We start from the raw sequence: 24,000 nt of genomic DNA on the forward strand, positions 1-24,000 counted from the left end.
TCAATCACAGCCCTTTTTCCATCAGTTTTCCTTTATAGAAGGTTTAATCACAGCCCTTTTTCCATCATTTTTCCTTTATGTTTTAATCACAGCCCTTCTTCCATCGTTTTTTCTTTCTATATGTTTTAATCACAGCCCTTCTTCCATCGTTTTTTCTTTCTATATGTTTTAATCACAGCCCTTCTTCCATCATTTTTCCTTTATAAGTTTTAATCACAGCCCTTCTTCCATCAGTTTTCCTTTCTATATGTTTTAATCACAGCCCTTCTTCCATCATTTTTTCTTTCTATATGTTTTAATCACAGCCCTTCTTCCATCATTTTTCCTTTATAAGTTTTAATCACAGCCCTTCTTCCATCATTTTTCCTTTATGTAAGTCTTCCAACCCCAGTTCGCATCACGCAGGCAACCGGGCCCCCATCACAGCCCGTTTCTTATTCCCCTTTTTGAAGCAGAAAGAAGGACTGCAATGCGAATTCCCCTCACTGCCACTCTTTTCCCTCTACATTCACTTCCTTGTCTTTATTTGTCTTTTTTTTTTGCTTCATCTTTCCCCTCTGGTTTTTGGAGGTATATATATATATATTTTATTTTTTTTTTGACTCATAATTTAGAGAAGTCCCAAGGCAGAAGAGGTCACATCCATGTGCAAAGTCAATGCCCGAGGAAAGCAAGAGCTGCAGCATCGTAGCAGCTGCGCAGATGCTACAAAAACCCGCTATTCTGGAGAGACCCCAAAGAGCTTGAACTGAGGCCGAATTGTTACCATGCTTGTGAGAAATGGAAAAGAACATTTCATTTCCTTTTAGCCTTCCTTAAAAAGGCTTGTTATGATCTTATAGTTAACTCATCCATAGGTACTGATCAGTACTGCGTATAAAAACCACAGGTACCACAGCGGGGGTCAGAATTATGGCCGCAGCAAAGAAAAAAAGGAGATGGGCATCTTCTCAGCTGAGTTAGAGGTTTTCATCTTAAAAAGGGGGAAGGAGGGAGATAGCGGTGAATTTAGAGACTGGTCAGCATAGCTTCATTTCCTGCAATGTACTGGAAAAAGTAGCTAAGCTTTTCATCACCTAAAAAATAACCGACGTGGCTTTGCGGTACATTGAGTTCCTTCCCTTGCGGGGAGTAGAAAAATGGAGATTTTAAATCTGGATGGACCAGGATTTTGAAACCCTGGTACAGCAAACGAGGGGATCGTGGACTTGCTGATAATTCAAAGCTGAGCATCGAGACTTGGCGTCCAGCGGGGTGGGTTTGCCACACATAAGCCTGTTGTGAGCCTGGTGTTAATTAATATTTCCCAAGGCTTTGGCTGAAGGAGGTGGGATTGTTGGATTTGCGGGTTGGAGACACAAGGGAGGATGCTGAAGGTTGGGATCAGCGCTTGCATCGGCGGGCAACAGCACGCGGGTGGGTACAAGACGAACATTTATCTGCTACCAGGGAATGCAGGTCCCATGCCCAAACAAGCAGGCAGGAGTATTTTTGGCATGGGAAAAGCCTTTCCCCCAGGTGGAAAATTGGTCATTGCTGGAGGAGAGCACAGAGGCGTCTGTAAGAGCATCTCGACCAAAACCCTTTCAGGATGGGTCCAATCCAGGTGCCTGACCTCGGGGCAGGGAACGACCGCGGTGAACCCCCGAGCACACCCTGACTTATCTCGCCGAGGACGTCTGGAGCACTTCTCTCATTTTTTTTGGTGCTGCGTGATTCATTTCCTCCATTGAGTCACTTCTCGCAGCTCGGGAGCTGCAGGCGTCCGGCGTGGCCAGAGCTGCAGCTGCAGAGGTGGCCAAGAAGAAAGCAGAGCTTAGATTACTCATTTGCAATTAAACCAGCGACTCCTTGGCTTGAGCACGTACGGAGGAAGGAAAGAGGTACATGACAATGCACAAATGTGTAGCAGGGCTGTAACCCGATTTGGCTGATCGGCCCCGGCTGAAAATTAAAATATACACCGAGCTGATTCAGCCTGGGCAGGGTTTGACCTGGAGATGCCTCAGACTGGGTTTATTCCCGGTCCCAGCAGATCCGTGGGAGCGTCCTGCCCTCCTGAGGGCTGGGATCACCTCCTAAATGAGGGGTGAGGATGCTGAGCTCTGCAATAGGGAGTATCCAGCACCAGCGCTGAGCTCAGCTATTGCTGATCAGCCCCATGGCTCTTCCTCCAGCTGGGCTCAAAAACACCTGCGAAAAAGAGGGAGGAAAGGGGTTTCTTACCCATAATTTTGTGTTTTGGCTGCACAGAGGTGCTGGTGAGGGGGAAGGAGAGAGTGGTGGCATCCATAAGCTGTTCTTGCTGCCGAATGCTCCCCACCGTCAACTCATTATCTGGGACTCGGAGGTCATGGGTCAGGACAGGGAACTTCTTTTCCCTCCTCTCTCTTTAGCAGGAAACTTCTGAAGATCTTGAAACGCCTTTTGGAGTGACTCAGGTTTCAGGGGGGGTGTTGCAAAACTGCGTTTCGCGCAGAAAAGAGCCTGAAATTCCCCTTTCTCCGCCCCTCCTTCCTTTTACATCCTTTACGAGGCTGCACTTTTCAAACAAGACCTCCCGGTTCAGATAGCAAAGGCTAATCGAGAAGGAAACTCCCAGCTGCTGCTGAAAGAAAAAAATAAAATTTCAATGAAGCAAAAGTAATCGTGTGATTCTTCTTCAGCCATGGCCGAGTGCGACCCGCTGGAGAGTCTGCAGAAAGAAGCATCTTGCTCCATCTGCCTGGATTATTTCAGTGACCCGGTGTCCATCAACTGCGGGCACAGCTTCTGCCGGGACTGCATCACACGATGCTCGGGAAAATCAGACCGGAGGTTTGCTTGTCCCCAGTGCCGAGGAATTGCCCAGAAAAGAAAATTTAGACCAAACCGTGAGCTGAGGAACCTGGCGGAGATTGCCAAGAAGCTGAGCTTGAGGGCCGGAGCGGGCAGCCTCTGCCCGAAGCATCAGGAACCGCTCAAGCTCTTCTGCCAGGAGGACCGGACGGCCATCTGCGTGGTGTGCGACCGTTCCCACGCTCACCGCGCTCACACCGTTGCCCCCATCGAAGAAGCCTCCCAGGAGTGCAAAGTAAGAAATCACAGCGCAGTGCTTAGCTCTGATGTTTTGGGGGTTTTTTGGCCCAGCGGAGGCTGAGGTCCACTAGCCAGGGGCTTCTCCACCTTGCCAAGGATATGGGGAAGGATGTCCCGTAGGATTTCCCAGGATTTGGGATGTAGCAGTTTGGGCTGAGCTGGTGGATCATCTAGCTGGGGTTGCTTTGCGTCGCCGCCTTGGCTCCAGCCCTGCCTGGATGTGATGCAGCCACCCCGGTCTGCAGGCGCCCAGATGCATGGTGAGGGGCACGGGTTGGCCTGGGGACATGCAGGGGCAAGCAGAGACTTCAGGGTGCTGGGTCAGACCCAGCCCACCAGCAAAATCCACTCTTAGGGTCACCCCCGGATGGCACGCGTTGATTAAAGCCTGATTTTCACCACGACCTTCCAAAGTGGGATTTCAGTTTAAGCTTCTCAGGGTGACCTCGTCAGCTTGGATCCCTTTACAAAAAGCCACCGCTTCATTTGCTGTCACCCTCTCCGGGGACCACAGAGGAAGCTGAGGCCGGTAGCTCATAGAAAATACTCAAATTAGCAGAGCTAGACCCCGCCTTCACTCACTTGTGCACAGGCAGGGCTCTTGCTGCTAATTTTTGTGCAAGAATTGCCTTGGAAATCCCAGATGAGTTGTCCTTTCCGCTGTAAATCTCTCCCCGAAGGAATTTCTTTCTGAGCAGCTCTCTCAGGATAACCGCAACGATGCTGGGAGGCATTTTTAATTCCCTTGAGGGAGGATGGGGTCAGGAGGAGGAGCCAGTGCTTGTGCGGAGGAAACTCGGTGACATTTCATCCTGCCCACAGGGGAAGAAATGACTGGGAATGGGGAGGTGAAAGGTGACATTAGTCACACCATGAGCACGAAACGAGCCGGGGGGGAAGAAGAAGCGAGGGGCAGGAGGGAGAAAATAAGCTGATGAAAGAGAAGAGGGGGTCGGGGTGGGATGCGTGCGCTGCAAACGCCCATTGGCGTTTGTCACGGGAGGGTCTTTTAGGCGTTAAAACCCGGGTATTTCTAAGGCGCAATTCATCTCCTCCTAAAAACCAACTCTGGGGACGTTATTCATATTATTGCTTGGACCGCAGAAGGAGCTGAAGGTGACGAGTTTGGGCAGAAACGCTGATTCTGCAGATGATGGGAAGTTGCAGCAATTTGGGGGACCTGATTAAAGGTAAAAAAAATGGATGTCGTGCTCACGAGGGGATAAAAAGAGCCGACGAAGGCAGAACAGATTACGGTGAATGCAGAAAATAACTGGGCACAAATACACTGGGAGAAGGAACTGGCAAAGACCAGAACAGGGGTGCAAATGAGGCTGCAATATTGAATACTGCCTTTATTTGACTCTTCATTCACAAGAGGCTTCATAGAAAAGGCCTGGGGTGAAGAGGGGCAACAGAATAAAGAATATTTAAATATTTCCAAGTTCTGCTTGTCTCAAACACACCAGGAATTAGCTAGAGCAACGTTGAAGCCGTGCATCCCTCTCCCCAACAACTTGCAGATTAATATTATTAATTTTTTTATGCCCAGGAGCAAATCCAAAGCAAACTGAAGAGCCTCAAGGATGAAAGAGAAAGGCTCCAAGGATTAAAACTGACCGGGGAAACGAGAAGACAGAAGTATCTGGTAGGTACTCGCTGCTGCTGTAGGCACGGAGGTGTCTTCTGCAGGTTAAAAGATGCTGGATTGGCACCTAAATTTGCGGTGAGGAGGAAAACACCTCCAGCTGCTCCACCCAGATGGGCCCACCTCTCTTTCACTCGCTCCATCTTGGTGAGGCACCCGCGAATGGAACGCAGATGTTTCTCAAAGGGAAATCGGCAGCCACAAAACGCTAGCGGAGAGCGGGGTGGCTTCTGAATGCTTGAAGGGAGGCGCTTGCAGCTTAGCTAAGCCACGTTTCAGACCGAGGAGACGGGCACGGGGGTCCTCCTGGGCAGGTTTGCTCTACGGGGTGGTGGGATGGTGCTCCAGAGGGATGGTGCTTCGGACCTCTGCCTCTTCGCCGCAGACTGCTGCACCCCAGGAGCTGCTTTCTACCATCCAGCCCTGGAGATGGGTCAGCCACACCCAGCATGAGGTCCATGGGGGTGCTTGTGTCCAACTCGGACCCCCGTGGGGCTTTTCTACTGCTGCGTAGCTGTCTGGGTCCCAGTGAGGGTGGTGGCTCTTGTGGCAGCTTGGGGCATCTGAGCATCCAGCAGACACATCTCCTTTGGAGACTGCACCATGTCAGATGTTTCCACCACCTCCCAGCCCTGTTCTGGGGTACCAGAGGTTGGGGAATGGATCCCTAGCTCTAAGGAAGTGAGAGATGGTGATTTCCTCAAAAGCAGAAGCAGAAAGCCTGAGAGATGTTTCACTGCAGCTTCATGAGGACGGGGAAGGCTGCCCAGGTGAAGGTGAACAGAGGTGGGCAATGTCTTTCCTGCTAAATAAAGTGGGGATGGAAGGAAAACACCACGAACGTGCTGCTGGTTGCTTGTGCCGCAGTCCCTGGCCGGGATTCGGTCCCGTGCCATCCAGCTACTGCCCTCGGTGCCAACGCCTGGGAGTTTTGGGGAATTGCACGTGCCAGGGACCATTTCCAACAGCCTCCACGGGATCTCACCGCTGAATCCTCCTCTCACCCCGGTGTCCTCAAACACTATCCCAGCAGGATTTGTCCCATCAAACACCCGCAGATGCCCGCACGCGATGCCTGGTCTCCCTCCGGGCTGTGGGAAAAACATGAAGCAACGCTGCCCTCATGTTTCTCCAGCTGAAAAATAAAAACAACCCCTCGAAAAGGCCAGAAGCATTTTATGACTCCACAGGGTATCACATAACATAAAGCTCAAAGGAGACCCAGAGCCACGTGCTATGGACTTAGACTGGCCTCAGGGCCAAAGACCCGTCCTTGCTACTGTTTTATTTAACCAGGTTTTGTAAGTCTCTGATTTCTTCTCTTCTCGTCCCTCCCCAACTGTTCCTTGCAGCAGCAGACAAGAGCCGAGAGGTCAAAAATCATGTTGGTGTTTAAGCAGCTGCACCAGTTCCAGGACGAGCAGGAACGTCTCCTCCTGATGTGGCTGGAGGACGTGGAGAAGCAGATAGTGCAGACCCAGACCGAGAACGATAGGAAGATCTCCATGGAAATCTCCCACCTGGGCAACCTCATCCGGGAGCTGGAAGGGATAAGCCCACAGCCAGAGAATAAATCTCTGCAGGTGAGAGTGAGGAGTTGGGCAACAGAGTTTGCAATGCTCTGGACGTGCTGTTGAGGTGGTGGTCTCTTCCCCCTCTCTCCAATCTCTTTGCCTTGACGTTTTGAGTACTTTATTTAGATGCTCATTTCATGAAGAAGCCGTATTGTACATTGTATGTCAACATTAACGAGCTATGCTATGTCATATCCGACCCATGAGGCGGAGGACCCCAGAATTAGTCTTTCAGCATCTTGGAAGCGTCCACCAACTGGACGTTCCCTCCCAACCCCAGGCAAAGCAAGGGAGATTGGTGCTCATCTTGCAGGATTGTGGCAAGAGCTAATAATTGAATCTTGGCTTAAGCCCAGGGATGAGGCTACCCAGCACAGGACCACGCTCTCCCTCCCCAAGAGACCGCATCAGGCGGACACAAGCAGAAGCAGCGTTTGGAAGTGGACATGATATTCCACCAGCTGTATTTGAGCATTTCTTCTAGCCAGGGACCAAATGGGCCACTGTATGAGTACAGGAGGTCCCTGATCTTGCTCTGTGCTGGCACAAGAAAACCCAAACCAAGCAACAAGTGCTTGCAAACAACAGCTGAGGGAGATAAGAGATATGAATGGGCCTGAAGATCGCTCAAAGTTTAATTCCCGTCTTCTCTCTCCTTTAGGATGCCAGGAGTGCCTTGACCAGGTACGTGGCTCTCCCTTTCCGGAGGGGACGGTTGTCCCCAGCACAGCGTCACAAAGAGGACAGGAATGGGGGAGCAGGAGGTGTTATCCTCTCTACCAGAGTCCCCAGCACTCAGGGTGAGGAAGAAGCTAGGGAGGAGATGGCCCTGGGGTGAGATCACGTCCCCACCACCTCCTGTGTTCCGCTGGACGAAGCCAATATCCAATCGAAGCCATTGAGGAGGTCCAGAGCAAATGTGTCCCCTCCACAGGGACATTGGGACCACTGATATGCCCAGCAATGTCTCCACTGACTCAGCCTGATGCCTGGGGAGAAATAAGCTTACCCGGCAGCTTTTCTAAGCAGGGTTTCTACGTAGCTTGCTCAGCAAGGAAGGAATACAAAAGTCTTCTCCTTCCAGGTGTGAAGCAAGGACTTTCCAGCAACTGACAGAGAAGTTTCCCAGAGTGGAAAAGAGACTCAAGGATTTATCTCAGAAAAACATCGTTCTGAAGGAAGCCCTGAGGAAATTCAAAGGTACAAAAGGAAGGGGAAAATCCAAACACACTTCTGCAGCGGGAAGGGAGTGGACACTAGCCAATGACCAGCATAAAGCCCAGCCTAAGGAATGCTAATGATTAGTTTCTCGATAACCCTCCTATCTGGGGCCGGAGCTGGACGAGGGAAGGTACCTGTGTTCCCAGGTGTATTTGCACACGTGTCTGAATGCTCGAGTAACGCGCAGGACTAGAGCAAGCCCCTCCCTTTAGCTACACAAAGGAAATGAATCAAACTCTTGATTCTGGTCCTATTTAAACCACCCAGCCTGTAGGTAATGTCTAGCCATCTGCAAGGCAGTCAGCGTGAAAAGTCAACACGTTGCAAACGGATGGTGGTGTATGCATAGATAAGCCCTGAACGAGCTATTTTGAGACCTTCCTCCATGTTCAAATAGCTGGCCCATTCCCTCCTCTGATCTCCAATCAGTAACTGGTGCAGCCAACTCTGAATTACAGAAATATCCTCATAAAGCTGGTCATACTGGGTTTGAAGGTCCGTCTACCCCCGAGCTGGACTTGTTCACCTGGTGATTTTGCTTGTTTTGCAAGGGGGAAAGTGCACGTCCTCATATTTACCCGTTTCTGATACACTCCCTCTCCCCCATAAACAAACTAACAGCACTTCTCTCCTCCTCTCTCCTTCCAGAGAGTCTCCCAGTTGAACTGGATGTGCAATGGGGTAAGTCATGGGAGACTGGAGGTCTACTGGGGTGAAAAAGGGGACCCAAGCAAGAAAACACAGCAAAAGCAGGGAATTCACACTTTCCTGGTGGGTCGGCAAGATGAATTTCTATTCCCCTTTGATCGGAATTAAAAATAGTACAAATCATTAGAGCCTTTAAATAGATCTGTGTGGCATATTTCATCGAGAAAGCCTTTACCAAACAGCTTCAGTCAGGCCAAAATTTCATCCCTGGAAAAAGCCAGAAGGGTGCAGATGGAGGGAAATATCCATCACCTTCCCTCTGACGGGCTGTTTTTCTTCTCTCGTGCTTTCCTTCCCATCAGCAAACGTGACTCTGGATCCAGACACAGCAAACCCCCACCTCATCCTCTCCGAGGACCGGAGGAGCGTGAGGTGGGATGAAACGCCCCAGAATTTGCCCAACAATCCCCAGAGATTTGATACCTACTGCTCCGTGTTGGGTTGCGAAGGCTTCACGGTGGGGCGGCACTACTGGGAAGTGTGGCTGGGGAGCAGGGGATTTTGGGCTGTGGGGGTGGCCAGAGACTCAGCGTGGAGAAAGGGTTGGATTAACCTCGACCCTTCCCAGGGGATTTGGGCTGTTGGCATCTGTGGGGACAGGTTTCAAGCTTTCACCTCCTTCGAAACAGTTCAGCCTCTGAATGGGAGGCCAAGGACTATCCGGGTCTCTTTGGATTATGAGAAGGGACACGTGGCTTTCTTTGATGCCGATAATGAGACCTTGGCTTTTGCTTTTCCTCCGACTTCTTTTAATGGAGAGAAAATCCTGCCTTTCTTCTGGGTTTGGGAGTCGAGGATCCAGCTGGCTCCCTGAGGCAGCATGGGCAGCAAGACGGACATGCATGCCCTGGACAAGCCTTTGGTTTGATACAGGAAACCACACTATATTTCAGGATTCTATGGACAGTAAAGAATAAAGTGGAGCAAACGAGTCCCAGTGTCCACTTTGAATCTCATTCTCATGGGGTTTTCAAGAGCAGCAGATTGAGAAGGGACCATCTTGGGCAGAGCTCTGGATGGTTTAACATTTGGGTAGTCTCCAAGATTTTGCTAGGGAATATCACCCTGGGACGAGCAGGAAAATGAAGCCTATAATTTGTGCAACAGCCCCTGGGACACCAATTTCACGGCTTTAATCCCTTCTCTTCTTCTCCCGTCCTTTCCAATTTTTCCTTACCTTGACATTCAACAATGTTCACTGTTGACATTCAACAATGACGTTCCTGCAGGGCTGAAGAAGCTGGCTCCGGTTCCTGGTTTAGTTACTGGAAAGGAAAAGAGGATACCACTGAATTAAGTGTAATGTCTGCTATTTTCCCACCAAGACCTCTTATGAGCCAAAAACCTCACGGTATTGGCAAGAACATACACGTTTTAAGGCTTTGGTGTTGAACCCCATGGATTTCAGCTGCCTTTCTCAGAGTTGCGGGGTGGGAGAAATCAGAGGCTGGAGGAGCAAAGATGATCAGAAAGAGCCTGAATTCTGCCTTTCTGCAATTTATATATATACATTTGGGTCAGGAAGCTTAGTAAGCAGTTTTATACAAATTTTTATATGCAAAATGACTGCATTAAAGTGTCTTTCTATATTTCAAGGGCTGTTTTCTCTTTCGTGTTAGAGAGAAACTGGGACAATGGTGCTGTGCCACCACCAGCATGGCAAACCCTGGTGGCTTTGCTGCCCTCTCTTGACTTGTTTCTTATAAAGCTCGAATGAAAGCACTGAACAAAGCCTTTCTTGCTTCGTCACAGCTGTGGTGAGAGGGAATAGCAATGACTCTTCCTGCTTATGTGCCTGAAAGCCACCTGGACTGGAAACCGGTTGAAAGGCGATAGCAAATGAATGATGCTGGAAAGAAGGGACAACAACAATTTTTGAAAGAAAAAGCATTTAAAGAGCAGGAAAAGGAAGGAAAAGCATCAGTCCAGACTCTCAGCTACGTTGCTGCAGATCAGAGAAACCTGCTGGGACCTTGCAAGGTCTCGGAGGCACCAGCAATCTCCAGGGACACATGAGCATCTTTGACCCCTAGCAATCTCTGCAGGGCGTTAGTCTGATGTCCCCTTAGCCCAAGGGCAAAGCTGATGTCACAGGGGTCAGGAGCGGCAGAAATTTCTTCTGACAGCCAGGAAGGCCCTGCCCTGCAGTGAATTGTACATTTGAACCCTTAGGGTCACCCAAGAGATGTTAGAGTCCTCCCAAACAGCTCTACAGACACTGTCCTGAAGGGTGCTGAGGTCCTTCCCAAGCCCTGGCCAGGTCCTGTCACTCCTGGTAGCTCAGAGGCATTTTCAACCAGTGGTTGTTTCCCACCCCAGCTGCACCACAACCTCTCTTAGGTGCTAGTAGGGTGTGAAACTCCTGTTCTAGCTGCTGTTGAGCCACCAGATCCACAGGTCTCCGCTGATTCAAAGGACAGGTTTTGGAGACTGAAAAATCCCAGTGCCTTTGGGAAAGGGTAAAAATGGGATGGGCGTCTCCAATTCTCTTCCTCCGCAGCTGTCTAACTGCTACTTCCCAGCACCGGGAGAGCAATAGAAGGAAATATATTGCCTAAAGCCCTGCTGGAAAGGGGCTGGATCTCAGTTTAACCAATGGCTTAGAAGCAGGAAGAGAAATCTCTCTCCTTCCTCCTCGTTCAAAAGCGAAACAAACTTGGTCGCTCTCCATGGCGGCCAAGATGTCTGTGGAAAGCCTCCAGGACGAAGCCTCCTGCTCCATCTGCCTAGAACTTTTCCAGGACCCCGTGTCCATCCACTGCGGGCACAGCTTTTGCCAGGCACGCATCACTCGGAACTGGGAAGGACTGACCCCCGACTTCTCCTGCCCCTGGCGCAGGGAGACGGTGCCCCAGCAGAGCCTCTGACCCAACCGGGAGGTGGCAAACATCATTGAAGTAGCCAAGAGCTTGAACCTGCGACCAGTCAGAGAGGTGGAAGGAGGGGAGAACTTGTGCAAGGAGCAACAGGAAGCCCTGAAGCTCTTCTACAAAGACGAGGAAAGGCTTATCTGCGTGGCGTGCGACAGGTCCGAGGTGCACCGTAACTGTTCTGCGGTTCCCGTGGACAAGGCTGCCCAGGAGTACAAGGTGAGGGGTTTTTGGGTACGTTGACACACAAAGGGCCAGAAGTCCCTGGTGTTGCCCCTCTTGGTGGGTGCGGATACCTGTATAGCCTTTGGGCTGTGGGATAAACCACCTGTGGATGCACCTTGTCTCTTGATACCAACTATTGAGGTGGCATTACCTGCCCTGAGGAAGAGGTGGACACAGGAGCACCGCGCTCTTGGGGACCAAGGGATCATCTCCCCCGGGGTTCAGCCATGAGCAGAGGCTTAGGGAAGAGTAAGAAACAGACACATACGATTTCTCACCACCACGATCCCCGTGTAACCTTTTAACCTCATGATTTGCAGTGCCAGGGCTTTGCTGAGCCTCGTGACCATTTGTTTATCCAGCAGCCATAAAGGGCTCTCTCCTCCAGGATGTGGGTTCCTTATCAAGATCAGTTTTGCTGAAGATCAGTAGGAAAAAAAAAAAAAAAAAAAAGAAAAGATCCTCAACTCTTCTCCTACTCCACAGCTCCCTGAAATCTTCTTGACCTTGGTTAAAAAAAAGAAAAAAGAAGGAAAAAAAAAAAAGGAGGAGGTTAACGGCTTTGAAACACTCACGGGTGTCACAAAGCTTTCCCAACACTTACTTCAAGAGCAGTCAAGGGTTCCCCATTGTTTCTGCTGAGCATGGCGAGTTATGCCAAAATCCATGAGATTGCAACCACGACTGAATTTCCAAAGAAATCGACTCCCCCTGCACCAATCTTTACCCTCGGCTCCTTATTTGTATTTTATAATTCTAAAATACCCTCGGCTCCTTCTTTGTATTTTATTTTTTAATTCTAAAAGCTTTACATCAATTACTAGCATCTGACCTAAGACTAAGTTAAGAGAAAAAAAAAAAACAACCATTTTTCCAATGAGGGTGTTGTTTCTCCCAGCTAAATGGCCCTGCTCACAGCAAAATGCCATCCTCCAGGGATCGAAACGTTCTTACATGAGCAGCAGATGCAGGTGCCGGGCCCATCTGTCTCCTGCTGCTGTGGACCAGCTGTTGTCAGCTGCGGAAGCTCTTCAGCTGGGCTGCTTGCAGCAGCCTGCTCTAATTTTGCATTGAGCCTTTTTTTTTTCCTCCTGGCTTCATCCCTCACAAGGTACTTTCCAGCCATGACGCCTCTGCGGGCAGCTCAGGCCAACCTGAAATTGGTTTCCTCCTGCAACAGAGAAGCTGGAAAGACCCAGAATGAGTTTCGAGCCAGCTGTGGACCAGGAAGGACCACAGTTGGTGTTGCAATAGCAGAGAGCCTACCTCTGATGCCAGATGATGCCATTAAACAAGGGACTTATTTCTTTCCTCTCAGGAATGAATTCAGACCTAACTGCAGCTTCTGAAATTAGAGCAAGAGGCGCTTCAGTCTTCCATGGAGGATAAAGATGACAGAGTCCAGGACTACGCGTAGGTGTCCATCAGTTTTCCTTTTAGAGGATGGGGGAAGAAAGGAGGAACATCTCCTCTTCCTCGCTCCCATGGGTGGGTGATACTCAAGGGGTGTGGGGAAGGAAGAGTAGGTTTGTATCTTCCCCGAATGCATCTTTTTGGTGGATCCCACTAATCTATAACCCACCGTTGACTCTTGATGCTCTTGTCCCACTCTCTCCTTTACCGGCTTCAGCTTGCCCTTGGCAGAAGATGACAAAAGCTGAAAAGCAGAAGATCGTGACCAAATATAAGCAGCTGCACCAGTTCCTGGAGGAGCAGGAGTCCTTTTTCCTGGCCCATCTGGAGCAGCTGGACACAGAGATAATGAACGTGCATGAAGACATCCTCACCAGGCTTTTGGAGGAGACCGCGAGCCTGGGCACTCTGACTGGGGAGATGGAGAGGATGCGCCAGCAGCCAGGCTGTGAACTCCTGAAGGTGAGACCCCAGGCTTCCCGAAATTGCTGTGAAGGCACTGGTTGAGCACCAGCTTGGTCTCCAGCTCTCGGTTTTATATCCCAACATGCTAAAAGAGGGACTTCATTACAGCAGGACCCCCGTACTCCAAGGAGAGGTATTCCAGGTCACTAAGTCTCTTTTTCTCTCTCAGCTAGGACATCAAAACCACCTTAAGCAGGTATGCGGTCCTTCTCCTGTCAAAATTTCACCACAACAGAGCAGCTTTGTGGCAGGATACTAGGAGAAATCATGTAGGGACAGGTTGGCCCTTCTGCAATATAGCCTTTGGATTTGACCGAGGACACTGGGGTTTGAAGGAGGGCTCTTCCTCTCTACTTAATTAATGATAAATTCAGGCACGTATTGGCACCGACAGCTCAGTCACCTGCACGAGCTGAACTAGGAGGACAGGGCTCCGCTCCTGAAGGGCGCGGGTTCCTACGCTCTCAAAGTGAGTATGTGGTGGGGGCACGTCGGGCAAGACTCTTAAGCCATTGCTGAAGAAATAGCTCAGCGTAACAAAAATGAGCATCATGCTGGAACAAGATGACAGGGCGCAGCAAGGGCTGGTGGCTCCCTATGGAGCTGCACGCAACCGTACAGGGAGCGGAGACATCACCGGCCATAGCCCCATTCCGCGTACCCGAGCAAGGAGAGCCAAGCAACGCTGGGAAGAGCGGCTGGGGGCAGCCCAAAGCATCAGGCAGGTCCATGGGCAGGAGGCAGGGCTGGGGGCAAGCCAAGAAGGCAGCCCATGGGGTGGATCAGCCAGGTCCATGGCCATGCATGGATGCTCCTCCAAAGCAGCTGAGCTTAAATAGAGCCTGGACCATGGGTGGGGGTGTGGGGTCCCAGGTGTGTCTGCTCAGGGATGTTAATTCCCATTAGGACCCTGACACAACCACCTCATCCTTTCACAGCTGAAGCAAAGCAATAAACATCTACGAGGGTAGGTGCGATCACGTTGTGTAATGTGCTACGATGTGCGATGTGGTGCAGACCCATCGTCTTCCCTCCGCTAATTCTCCCCACTGACTGCTGATAAAACATTGAGTAGCAAACTACAACCAGGATTAAATACCTCCCCTCTTTCCTTCCAGGGGCGAGAGGGAAACGTTCTCGCAGCCACTTGATATTTCCCCTGAGCTGGAAAAGAAATTCTGTGATTTCACAGAGAAAACTGCAGTCTTCAAGGAGGCTATGGAGAAATTTCAAGGTACCGTGAGCAGGTCCAAAAAGGAAAATGTCATCGTGCTCCTTGGTAGGGAGGGATGGAGTGAAGCCATGTGAAAGAAATACATCCTGGTTGTTGAATGAGGGATTTTTTTTCAAGATCCAATAATGGGATTGCAAATGAGCAGCAAGTGTTAGTCTGGTATTACCTGCCTGCGGCTGTTGGTGCATTGGGTCCCCCGTATTTCACATTAACTACCTGGAGACAGGGTCTTGCTGCTCTCCCGTGCTCCTCATCGCAGATGGGCTCTAATGCGTCGTCGTATTCGTTTTCTTTGCAGCAGCCCCTCTGTGAGTGGGTGAATTTCCTATGTGTAGACCTGTTCTTCTCCTCTCTCTCCTCAAGTTTCTCTGCATTCCCCCAAGCTTGGTCCTGACTCTCCGGATTTTTGAAGAAATCCAGAATCAGACCAATTTATCTTTCTGCCTCTCACATTTTTCTCTTTCTCTTTCCTCTAGGCATACTGGAGTTCCAACTTCCTTTAACAAGTAAGTGAGCCAAACGCGTGCCCAACCAATCCAGCATATTAAATCAAAAAATATAGTAAAACAAGCTCTGCTGTCCCCAAAGATTAACCTAAACTGCTCTGCTGCCTCCTTTCCTCCTTCTCCCATCCTGGTCCCACCATGAGGCAAGGCCTGGAGGGGTCCCAACTGGATCGGATGGATGGGAAGGGAGAGAAAAAGCCATGTGCCCCCCAAAATCTGCTGCAATGAGCCTGACTCTCTCTCCGCCTCCAGCACAGATGACGCTGGACCCAAAGACGGCCAAGACTGAGCTTTACCTCTTGGAAGACTGCAGGGTGATGGGGTGGGGAAGCTGTGAGCAGGACCTGCCCTTCAACCTGGAGATGTTCAAGTCCATCCCTGCGTGCTGGGCTCCAGGGGCTGCACATCGGGTTGGCACCGCTGGGAGGTGGAGGTCTACGGACAAGGCACGTGGGCCATGGGGGTGGCCAAGGAGTCAGTGCCGAGGGAGGGTCGGTTTCCCCTGAAGCCTGAAGCGGGCGTATGGACGCTGCGTCGTAGCAGAGATGGGTACAAGGCTCTGACCTCTCCTGATGTCACCCCCTTGACCCTACGCAATGTCCCCCAGTGGATACGAATCTACTTGGACTGTCAGGAAGGGAGGGTGGTGCTTTTTTGAAGCTGTGAGCAAGGCACGGATCTTTGCTTTTCCGCGGGCTTCTTCCAAAGGGGAGACAGTCTACCCATGGCTCCTGGTGATGGAGGATGCTCACCTCAAACTTTTTTCCCCAAGGCACAGGAAAAAAAAAATAAAATCCCCATCCGCTCACTCCTGGGAAACAAACCAGGGGCTGAGTTTTGTCCCAGTTCCACCATAAGCCTCTGCGGCTCCGGGTGCCGCAAACGTGGGCTATGCAAAACATTGCATGGAGCAGGAGCTCTGCAAAGCTTTTGCATGGCCCTGAGCTCTGGTGACCCTCCAGAAATTCCTGCCCTGGGCTGGAGGGTCTGGACAGCCTTAGACCCATCTCTCCATCCCAGATGCTACCATAGGTGGAGATGGAGCCACTAGACAGAGGGGAATTGGTGGGACCAGAGAGATCATATGCCAGGGACAACCTAGAAAAGGAATCAAGGGAAGGGGGACTCCCCAGGCATATCCCACCTCAATGGCTGTTTACATGTTTAATGCAAAATACAGACATAGCTGCTGGAGCTGGCTCCTGCCCCGCCACTAAGGACAACCTCTTCCCTCCAGCCCAAGCCTCAAATGAAAGCGTGGCGGCGTTCAAGTTCTTTAGTGGAAAAAGGGGCCATTTCCGTGCCTTAAAATATATTTTGATCTTTTAATCACTAAGTGACTGTTCCTGGGTGCCTGCAAACTCACACCGATGGGGAATTAGAAGTAAATGTGCAATTCTAAGTAATGTCGGCCTTGTGTGTTTTCTTTTTCTTTTTATCCGCAAGTTTTCCTTGGAAGTTGCTTAAAATAACTGGAGGAAGGAAGAGTCATCCTTGTTCCTCGCTAAAACCCGCTGGACAGGGAGATGATAAACCTGAGTTTTCTGCACTGTCAAACACAAGTCTGTGGAAATAGAGGTGGTGAAAAGTCAGCAGCAATCCAGGAGTTGGAGTAGTTTGCAGCTCGGGTGAATCCTGACTCTGTGCGTAAGGGGAGTCAGAATTGGGAACGAACACATAGAAATGGGACTGCTCCTTTGGGTGTTGGCTCCACGTGATCCCCCACGCGCTGGGCTTTAGTCAAGCAAGAGGCTGGATTTTTCCTTGAGAATATCCAACAGACACAGGGGTTCGGATGAAGGTCCATCAAGGCTCATCCCTGGAAGTATTTAAAAGCCGTTTGGATGAGGTGCTTAGGGACATGGTGGAGTGGCGGTCCTGGTAGCGTGAGGTTTACGGTTGGACTGGATGATCTTAAAGATCTTTTCCAACCTATACAGTTCTGTGATTCTGTGAAGTCCTTGTCCTGTCCCCAAAGGTAGATGCCTAGGAAAGCAGATAAAAGCAGGGCAAGGATGACTATGGGCCCAGGAGCTCCGTTTAAGCGGCATAAGCGGATAATTAAATAATTAAAAGGTTACAATGACAGTCATGGAGAGCTTTGATATTTGGCTCTGTCCTCTCTCTAACCCTGTTGGGCAGTTGCAGACAGTGATTTAATCCTTCTCCTTTCCAGGCTGGATAATCCCAGTCTCTCCCCATCCACCCTGGGCTTCAGTTTGGTGGCCTGATGCCATCTGCCTTGTACTGGGAAGCCCCAAACTGGTCCCCATACCCAGATATGGCCTCACATGTGCTGACGGAGGGGAGCAATCCCTCCCCTCTCCACTCTTGCTAATGCAGCCCTGTATGGAGTTGATATCCTTGGTGCATGGCCCCACCGCTGACTCGTGGACAACTTGTCACCCCCAAGGCCCCAGAGTCACGTTCCACGGTTGGTCCTGGTGCAAGAGGGTATCGCACACCGAGTTTAATGAGATTTCTCCCCAACCACTTCTCCAGCCCATCCTAGTCCCGCTGAAGAGCAGCCCTGCCCTCCAACCTCCTATCTGCTAACCCACATCTGGCTCAAAGTCAACTGAACCGAAACCGGTGGGAGGCTGGCCGGAGGCGAGGAGGAAGCTTCACGCGTGCTCGCCCTCGTCTCGCTCCTCTTCGAGCCTCCCGTGCTGCTGTTTCGTGGCGTTAGGGCTGGGGGTCGATTTCCTCCGTTTGCAACAAGAAAACGGTTGAGCCAGGAGGAGAAACACCCTCCTCTTCTTCCTGCAGAGCGAAGCTCATTTGATCCTATCCCGGAGGTAGATTGGGAAGAGCCGTGGCTATGCAGAGCCCAGCGGAAAGCCTGCACAGTGAAGCCTCCTGCTCCATCTGCCTGGGTTATTTCCAAGACCCCGTCTCCATCCACTGCGGTCACAACTTCTGCCGGGCGTGCATCACCCGCTGCTGGGAAGGGCTGGAGGCACATTTCACCTGCCCGCAGTGCAGGCAGACGGCTTTGCGGAAGAGTTTCCGTCCCAGCAGGGAGCTGGCAAATATCGCCGAAATCACCAGGCAGCTGAGTCTGCGAGGAGGAGGAGGAGCAGCGGGATGGGAGAATTTGTGCAGGCAGCACCAGGAGGCTCTGAAGCTCTTCTGCAAGGAGGACCAGCAGCCCATCTGCATGGTGTGCGACAGGTCCCAGGCGCACCGCTTCCACGCCGTGGTCCCCATCGAAGAAGCTGCCCAGGAATATAAGGTAAAGCCCGGGGATGTGCTTGCACCTCCCCACCTCACAGAAAATCCCTTTCCAGGGGCAAAGCGCAGCCGTTTGGGTGCATACGCTTTGTGTGCACCCCCGTGGCGCAGCTGCAAACGGGGCTCTTTGGGTGTCACTTACCCACGTGCTTCCTGTCTGCGTTTTATTGCATGGACGTTTGTTTTTCACAACGTTCCTAGCAGGGTTCCCCCCCCCCCCCCTTTAATTTATTCATCTTTGCCAACAGCCTGGGAGAAATTAAAAAATATCTTGTTAGCCTTTTTCCTCTTTGAACTCTGCTGTTGACTCGACTGTGCTGAAATACCGATGATGATAAATATTCAAAACATGTAAAAATGCCCAAGAATTCATTTTTTTTTTTAACATGGTTACATCAGTTATTGAGGGCAATTTTGCATATTTGTTCCCTTATTCACTGTTTCTTTAGTTTCAAATACAGAGAAATAACTTTTTCCTGTCTCTTCCCCTTCTCTGCTCCTTTTCTGTTTTCCTGCTGATCCAAACCTGTTCTCATCATCTTTCTCACCAAAAAGTCAAGCACTCGGCAGAACCGTGCAAACACAGTGCAACATCGTGCGGCGTTAACAGGAGGAACTCCTTGCTGCAAGATGTTGCTGATGCTGAAGGTTTCTGCGGGTTCAAAAAGCACTTTATAAATGCACCCTAAATAAATCCACTGAGGGTTATTAAATACAGAGATGTTTATCCCAGAGCCACCAATTTCTGGAGGCTGCGAGTGTTTTTGAAGGAAATCTCACTACGCGCTTATCTTGCTCTTACATGCTTCCCGGGACATGGGCTATTGGTTACTGTTGGTGTTTTGCTTTTCTGCGGAATTTTTCCCCGTGCTTGCAGCGAGGTTGGCGTTTGCAGGTTGCATTTTCTTTGCACAGATCTTCAGAACATCGTAGGTGGCTTTTGGACCTTCCTCCTCCTCCAGCTCTGCTCCTTGCAGAGGAGCCAGCATTTAGGCAAAGCCTCTCCCGTCTAAGACGAGGGCAGAAGTAATTTTAGTGGAGAAAAAGGATTTTTCTCAGCTCCTCCAAGAACATCTTTTCTTTTTCCTCAGGAAGAAATCCAAGGCCGCCTACAGGCTTTAAAGGAGGAGAGAGAAAAATACCTGGAAAGCAGAAAAACCGGAGTAAGGAAGAGCTTGTACCTGGTAGGTGCCCCCCAGCAGGAGCCTGGGGGACTGAGGGTCTCTCCACCCACCCCAGCATTGCTGGCGTATTTTGAGGCCAGATCTCGCGTATTTGGTTTGCAGAGTGTTGTGCCATTTGCTCTGGGCAGCGGCCAGCCCTGTGTTTATCTGCTGGGGTTTCACATCAGCCGGAGCCTGCGCCGGGGAGATAACATGTCAGCTCCTCTGCAAGGGAGCTGGGGGGGCAGACAGTACCCAACCTGGTATAGAGAGTTGGGCTGGAAGGCTTTTTTTCCTCCTAAACTCTATAAATCTCCCTCCTATAGAGCCCAGTTGTGGTTGCATCTTTTGGTTTTCCTTCCAGGCTAAGCCTCCTGAATAGTCCCTGCTACTACCTAAATCCCCAGCAAGATGGTTTGCTGTTAAATTCACCCTTGTGCTGCCTGAATATCACTGAGGACACGGTATCCCGAGACCAGCCTGGTGGCCTTGAAGCACTAATCTGTTTTTCTTGGGTGGGGTGGGATTTTTCTGCAGCCCCCATCACCTCCTGTCCATCTTGCAGAGCTTCACCTGAGGCTACTCTGATTCCTTCTGCAAAGCTCTGAGGTTGTTGCAGCCCCACGGACGGCGTCAGCCTCAGAGATGTGACGCTAATAGAAACTAGAATGATGTAAAAATAATCCACGAGGGCAGTTTTTGCCAGTGTTTCAGGTGCTAGAGTCATAGAGAGGTCACGCCGTGCCTTCTGCTGCATGGGGAGGTCTCCTGCCCCTCTTTTCATCCCCTTTCCCCTCATCTCTGATCCTGGCAGGAGAAAACTGAAAATGAAGGGAAGAAGATAGTGCGTGAATTCAAGCTATTGCACCAATTTTTGAAGGACCAAGAGCGCCTCCTCCTGACCCAGCTGGCAGACCTGGACCAGGCCATCACCAGGGTCCAGGAGGAAGCAGTGGCAAAGGTCTCAGAGGAGATGTCCCACCTCGACACCCTGATCTGGGAGATGGAGGGGAAATTCCAGCAGCCGGCAAGCCAATTCCTGCAGGTGAGAGCCCGAAACATCAGAGCTGGTGGGGAAAGGAGGGATAGAGCAAAGCCTGAGACCTGGGAGCCCAAATTCAGCCCCATGGAAGCTCCCTGGTGTCTTCTAGTATTGCTGCAGGTGGGATCATCACATGCGTAGGGTCCTTCTTTGCTCCTGCAGTGCCATAAAAATATATAACTTTTGTTAGAAGACACAACACTTGTTCCTCTTCCCCAACTGTCTCTCCTCTCTCTTCCCACCTTTAGGACATCAGAAGACTCTTGAATAGGTAACGTGGCTCCTTCTCGCTTTCCCCGCACTCTGATGCTTGGAGAGGGCTGGATGCCACGTGGGTGAATCCTGAGGTCGGGGTTTCAAACCAGATGGATGCAGTCGGTAGCTCAGCCTCCCACAACGGTGCTTGGCGTTCAGAAATGTCCGTTCAGCAACTGCCTGGCGGAAACAAACTGCAAAGAAAGAGGGCAGGGAAAAGGGGGATTTTATTTGCTCCTGGATAAGTATCCTCAGCCTACCCCATAGCTTCTCCTGGATTATGTAATGAGAACAAAATGAGCAATCGAATATATCGCACATGGTTTTTTGCCCTCTTTGCAGTTGTGAGATGATGAAGTTCAACCCTCCGGTGGAGATTTCCTCCGATCTGGAAAGAAGACTTGAGGACTTTGTTCAACGAAACGTCCTTGTGAGAGGCACGCTGAGGAAATGCCAAGGTACCGAGCAGGGTTAGGAGAAGGCACGTTGCCTTGTACGCCTGATATCTGGGAGGAACTGGGTTCTTGTGTGCTGGCTGCTAATGCAAAACCCACCTAGTAACTGTTGTAAATAAATACAGCTGAAACTTTTGACCAGAGAAGGACACTGACAGTTTTTCCTGGGGCAAAAATAGTTGGGAAGTGGAGAGGAGAGAAAAACAAGCTCGGCAGAGGAGTCTCCTCTCCCATGTCCCACGTGAAAAGCAAATTCAAACAGAGCTGCTGGTGCGGTTGTTCCCATCGCTTCCCAGCTGGTGGGAAAATTAAAGTCCATGTGGGTACAAAGCCAGGGAGGGGAAGCTACAACAGGGGGAGAAATCCATTGCAGTGTCTCTTGGAGAGGAGTTTCGCTTGGCCAGGATTTTCATCTCCCCTGGCTTTGGGAGAGTCGTGTAGCTATCACAGCATCAATACCTGCACCAAAGCAAGTCAACCCAGAGCCTTTGCATCCAGCTGAGCCCTCATGCCCTCAATATTTCCCCTCCCACGTCTCCTGTTAGCTGTTTCGCCTCTCCAGCCTGCATGATAAAGCTAAGCTACAGCCAGTCCGTTTGACACGTAAACCTGATACCGTAAAATCTCTCTCCTCTTTAGACAACCTGATGTTTAAATTGCAAGAGCCAAGTAAGTTGATGGTGGTGGGTGGGAGAGACTGGGTTTTTGGCTTGTGGAAGCGATTCCCATGGAAAAAAAAAAATAATGCAGTCCCCAGGGAGAGGAAGGGAAGGGTGACAGCGTCCTGATGTGGATGCTCCTGGTGTATCCAGGGGCTGAGATATGGTCCTAATAAAGCCAAATGCCCCTCTGGGACCCAAACAAAGGGAACACCCGAGAAGAGCATTTGTGCTTCCCCTTCCCTCCCCATGCTTTGTCCTCTCCCCCTTCTCCTTCCACCCAGGGTCATCTCTGCTGGGGGACCCCAAAGCTAGTGCCAGCCCCAGACCTGCCCATGCCCCCCCGTGAAGCATCCAGAGCTGGGAGAAGCAGGAGAGTGGGGCTGGTCCTAGATGCTGGGAGAAAAAGAAACATCTCCAGCCTCTCCTGGGGCCAAGCCCTACCTCCAATACTCTGATTCTCCCTTGTCCTGCAGCCAACGTGACCCTGGACCCGGCCACAGCTCACCCCAACCTTCACCTCTCCGAGGACCGAAAACAAGCCAGGGGCCAGCTGACTCAGCAGGACCTCCCAGACAACCCGGAGAGATTTGACTTTGAACCCTGCGTGCTGGGCTGCAAGGGCTTCACCTCGGGGAGGCATTTCTGGGAGGTGGAGGTGGGACAGGGGGGTGTCTGGGCCCTGGGGGTGGCCCGAGCATCGGTCAAGAGGAAGGGACCGATGAGCCTCACTCCCAAGGAGGGGGTCTGGGCGCTGGAGGCTTATCACTCCCTCACATCCCCCCGCGCCAACCTGCGCCTGAACCCCCTTCCCAGGAGGATACGGGTCTCCTTGGACTATGAAGGGGGGCGGGTGGCATTTTTCAGCGCAGATGATGACGCTTCCATCTTGGTTTATACCAGAGCCTTGTTCAATGGGGAGAGGGTCTTCCCCTGGTTCAAGATGGGGATGGGGGCTCGTTTGCAAGAAATCGCCCAAACCCCACCCTCAGAGGACCAGTCGGTGACTGGGCAGCTGATGTCCCCTCTGGACTGGGTAGGATTCAGGTCTCCCCTGCGAATCTGTCCCTGAGATGTCTGTCAATCAGACTTTAACGAAAGGGACGTCTCCTGCGTGATGCCAGCTGGTTGCTGTGGTTGCTCAGAGCATCTCGTCGAGAGAACTTGCTGCTCCTCTCCCGTGTCCATGTCCCTTGGGAGCTTTGGGCTGGCACCTGTACAGCAAGGATGGGGAGGTGGGACACCAGCAGACAGCGGCGAGGAGAAAGGATCAGCCGGTACGAGGTGATGGAGTCAGCACATGAGAAGGAAGGGAACATGGAGGGGTTTTATCAAGGATGGAGAACACTTAGTACTTTCAGATCTGTGGTCTTTTTAAATTTATTTTTGCCTTTAACAGACTGAATCCTCCTGTTTTTCTCTCTTTCCAAAGTGTTTTCTTTCTGACATCAATTGCAAGGCAGATCCAGAGCCTGTTCTGCCAAGGGAGGCTGGCCTTTCACTACAAACTAGCTTGGTTTGGGGAGCTGGTCTCTATCTCTGTCTACATTTCTGATATTTATTTCAAATAAAAGAACATTTTGTTTTGCACTCTCCACTTTCTGCCTTGCTATGGACGTATTATTCTCGACTTCTTAGCTTTTGGGTCAGCAAGATTAAGAAAAGCTGCACAGGATGGGGACACCTCGCTTACCTTTCCACCTTCTTGTGGTGGGCCTCCAGTCATTCAAGCTCCCTTTGCAGGCAATGAAGGGAAATAAACCCAGCTGGAATGCAGTTTTCCACACCATTATACACATCCAGCTTCCTGGATAACTCCCAAGAAAAGCCTGTTTCTCCCTGTGGGCTGTTCGGGAAGGACTAGATGGGATAAATCATACCAGAGGCTCCTGTGGCTGTGCCGGTTAGATATTCCTCGACTATAAAAGCAGGTGGAGTGGATAGGCGAAATACAAGTTCTGGCATTTTCGCCTAACTCACCTACATTGATTCCCTCAAAAACTGCTGATTTTCTTCTAAGGAAACCCAAAAGAGGAAGAGGCATCACTGAAATAAATACTTGTTATCGATTATAGAACCGAGAAGAGGAAGCAGAAGCGAAAGTGGGAGGGAGCGGGAGATGTTGGGCTCAGAATAACAGACGAGATATGAATGGGCACCCCGTGACGAAGCCCCATCTCACCATCCCCATGGGTCCCACTGCGGGCAAACTTATAGCCGGTGTTTCGCTGCTGTTTGTCATGCTGTGAC

The 24,000-nt window shown here is 50.8% G+C and overlaps 3 protein-coding genes and 1 pseudogene across 4 annotated transcripts; all 4 read left to right on the plus strand.

Annotated features, from left to right (window-relative positions):
* The first annotated feature begins 1,760 nt into the window (after window positions 1-1,760).
* LOC142421376 (zinc finger protein RFP-like) lies at window positions 1,761-9,838 on the plus strand. The gene is made up of 8 exons (XM_075526049.1): window positions 1,761-1,883; window positions 2,667-3,073; window positions 4,631-4,726; window positions 6,079-6,309; window positions 6,962-6,984; window positions 7,385-7,500; window positions 8,170-8,202; window positions 8,532-9,838. The coding sequence occupies exons 2-8, from the start codon at window positions 2,669-2,671 to the stop codon at window positions 9,041-9,043; spliced, it is 1,416 nt and encodes a 471-aa protein (XP_075382164.1). The 5' UTR covers window positions 1,761-1,883; window positions 2,667-2,668; the 3' UTR covers window positions 9,044-9,838.
* Window positions 9,839-9,942: 104 nt separating this feature from the next.
* LOC142421393 (E3 ubiquitin-protein ligase TRIM39-like) lies at window positions 9,943-12,729 on the plus strand (annotated as a pseudogene).
* Window positions 12,730-12,953: 224 nt separating this feature from the next.
* On the plus strand, window positions 12,954-16,597 carry LOC142421394 (tripartite motif-containing protein 10-like). Its single transcript, XM_075526081.1, has 3 exons — window positions 12,954-13,199; window positions 14,321-14,436; window positions 14,913-16,597. The coding sequence occupies exons 1-2, from the start codon at window positions 12,972-12,974 to the stop codon at window positions 14,351-14,353; spliced, it is 261 nt and encodes an 86-aa protein (XP_075382196.1). The 5' UTR covers window positions 12,954-12,971; the 3' UTR covers window positions 14,354-14,436; window positions 14,913-16,597.
* An 872-nt stretch (window positions 16,598-17,469) lies between these two features.
* On the plus strand, window positions 17,470-23,347 carry LOC142421373 (E3 ubiquitin-protein ligase TRIM39-like). 2 transcript variants are annotated; one of them, XM_075526041.1, is made up of 7 exons: window positions 17,505-18,177; window positions 19,268-19,360; window positions 20,154-20,384; window positions 20,630-20,652; window positions 20,979-21,094; window positions 21,731-21,760; window positions 22,227-23,347. In XM_075526041.1, exons 1-7 carry the CDS (start codon window positions 17,764-17,766, stop codon window positions 22,820-22,822), a joined length of 1,503 nt encoding a protein of 500 aa, XP_075382156.1. In that variant the 5' UTR covers window positions 17,505-17,763; the 3' UTR covers window positions 22,823-23,347. The 2 variants fall into 2 exon arrangements, with proteins under 2 accessions (XP_075382157.1, XP_075382156.1); XM_075526042.1 differs by lacking the exon at window positions 21,731-21,760 and having other exon boundaries at window positions 17,470-18,177.
* The last annotated feature ends 653 nt before the right edge of the window (window positions 23,348-24,000 follow it).

Source organism: Mycteria americana, chromosome 29 (genome assembly GCF_035582795.1).
Source record: "Mycteria americana isolate JAX WOST 10 ecotype Jacksonville Zoo and Gardens chromosome 29, USCA_MyAme_1.0, whole genome shotgun sequence".
NCBI lineage: Eukaryota > Metazoa > Chordata > Aves > Ciconiiformes > Ciconiidae > Mycteria > Mycteria americana.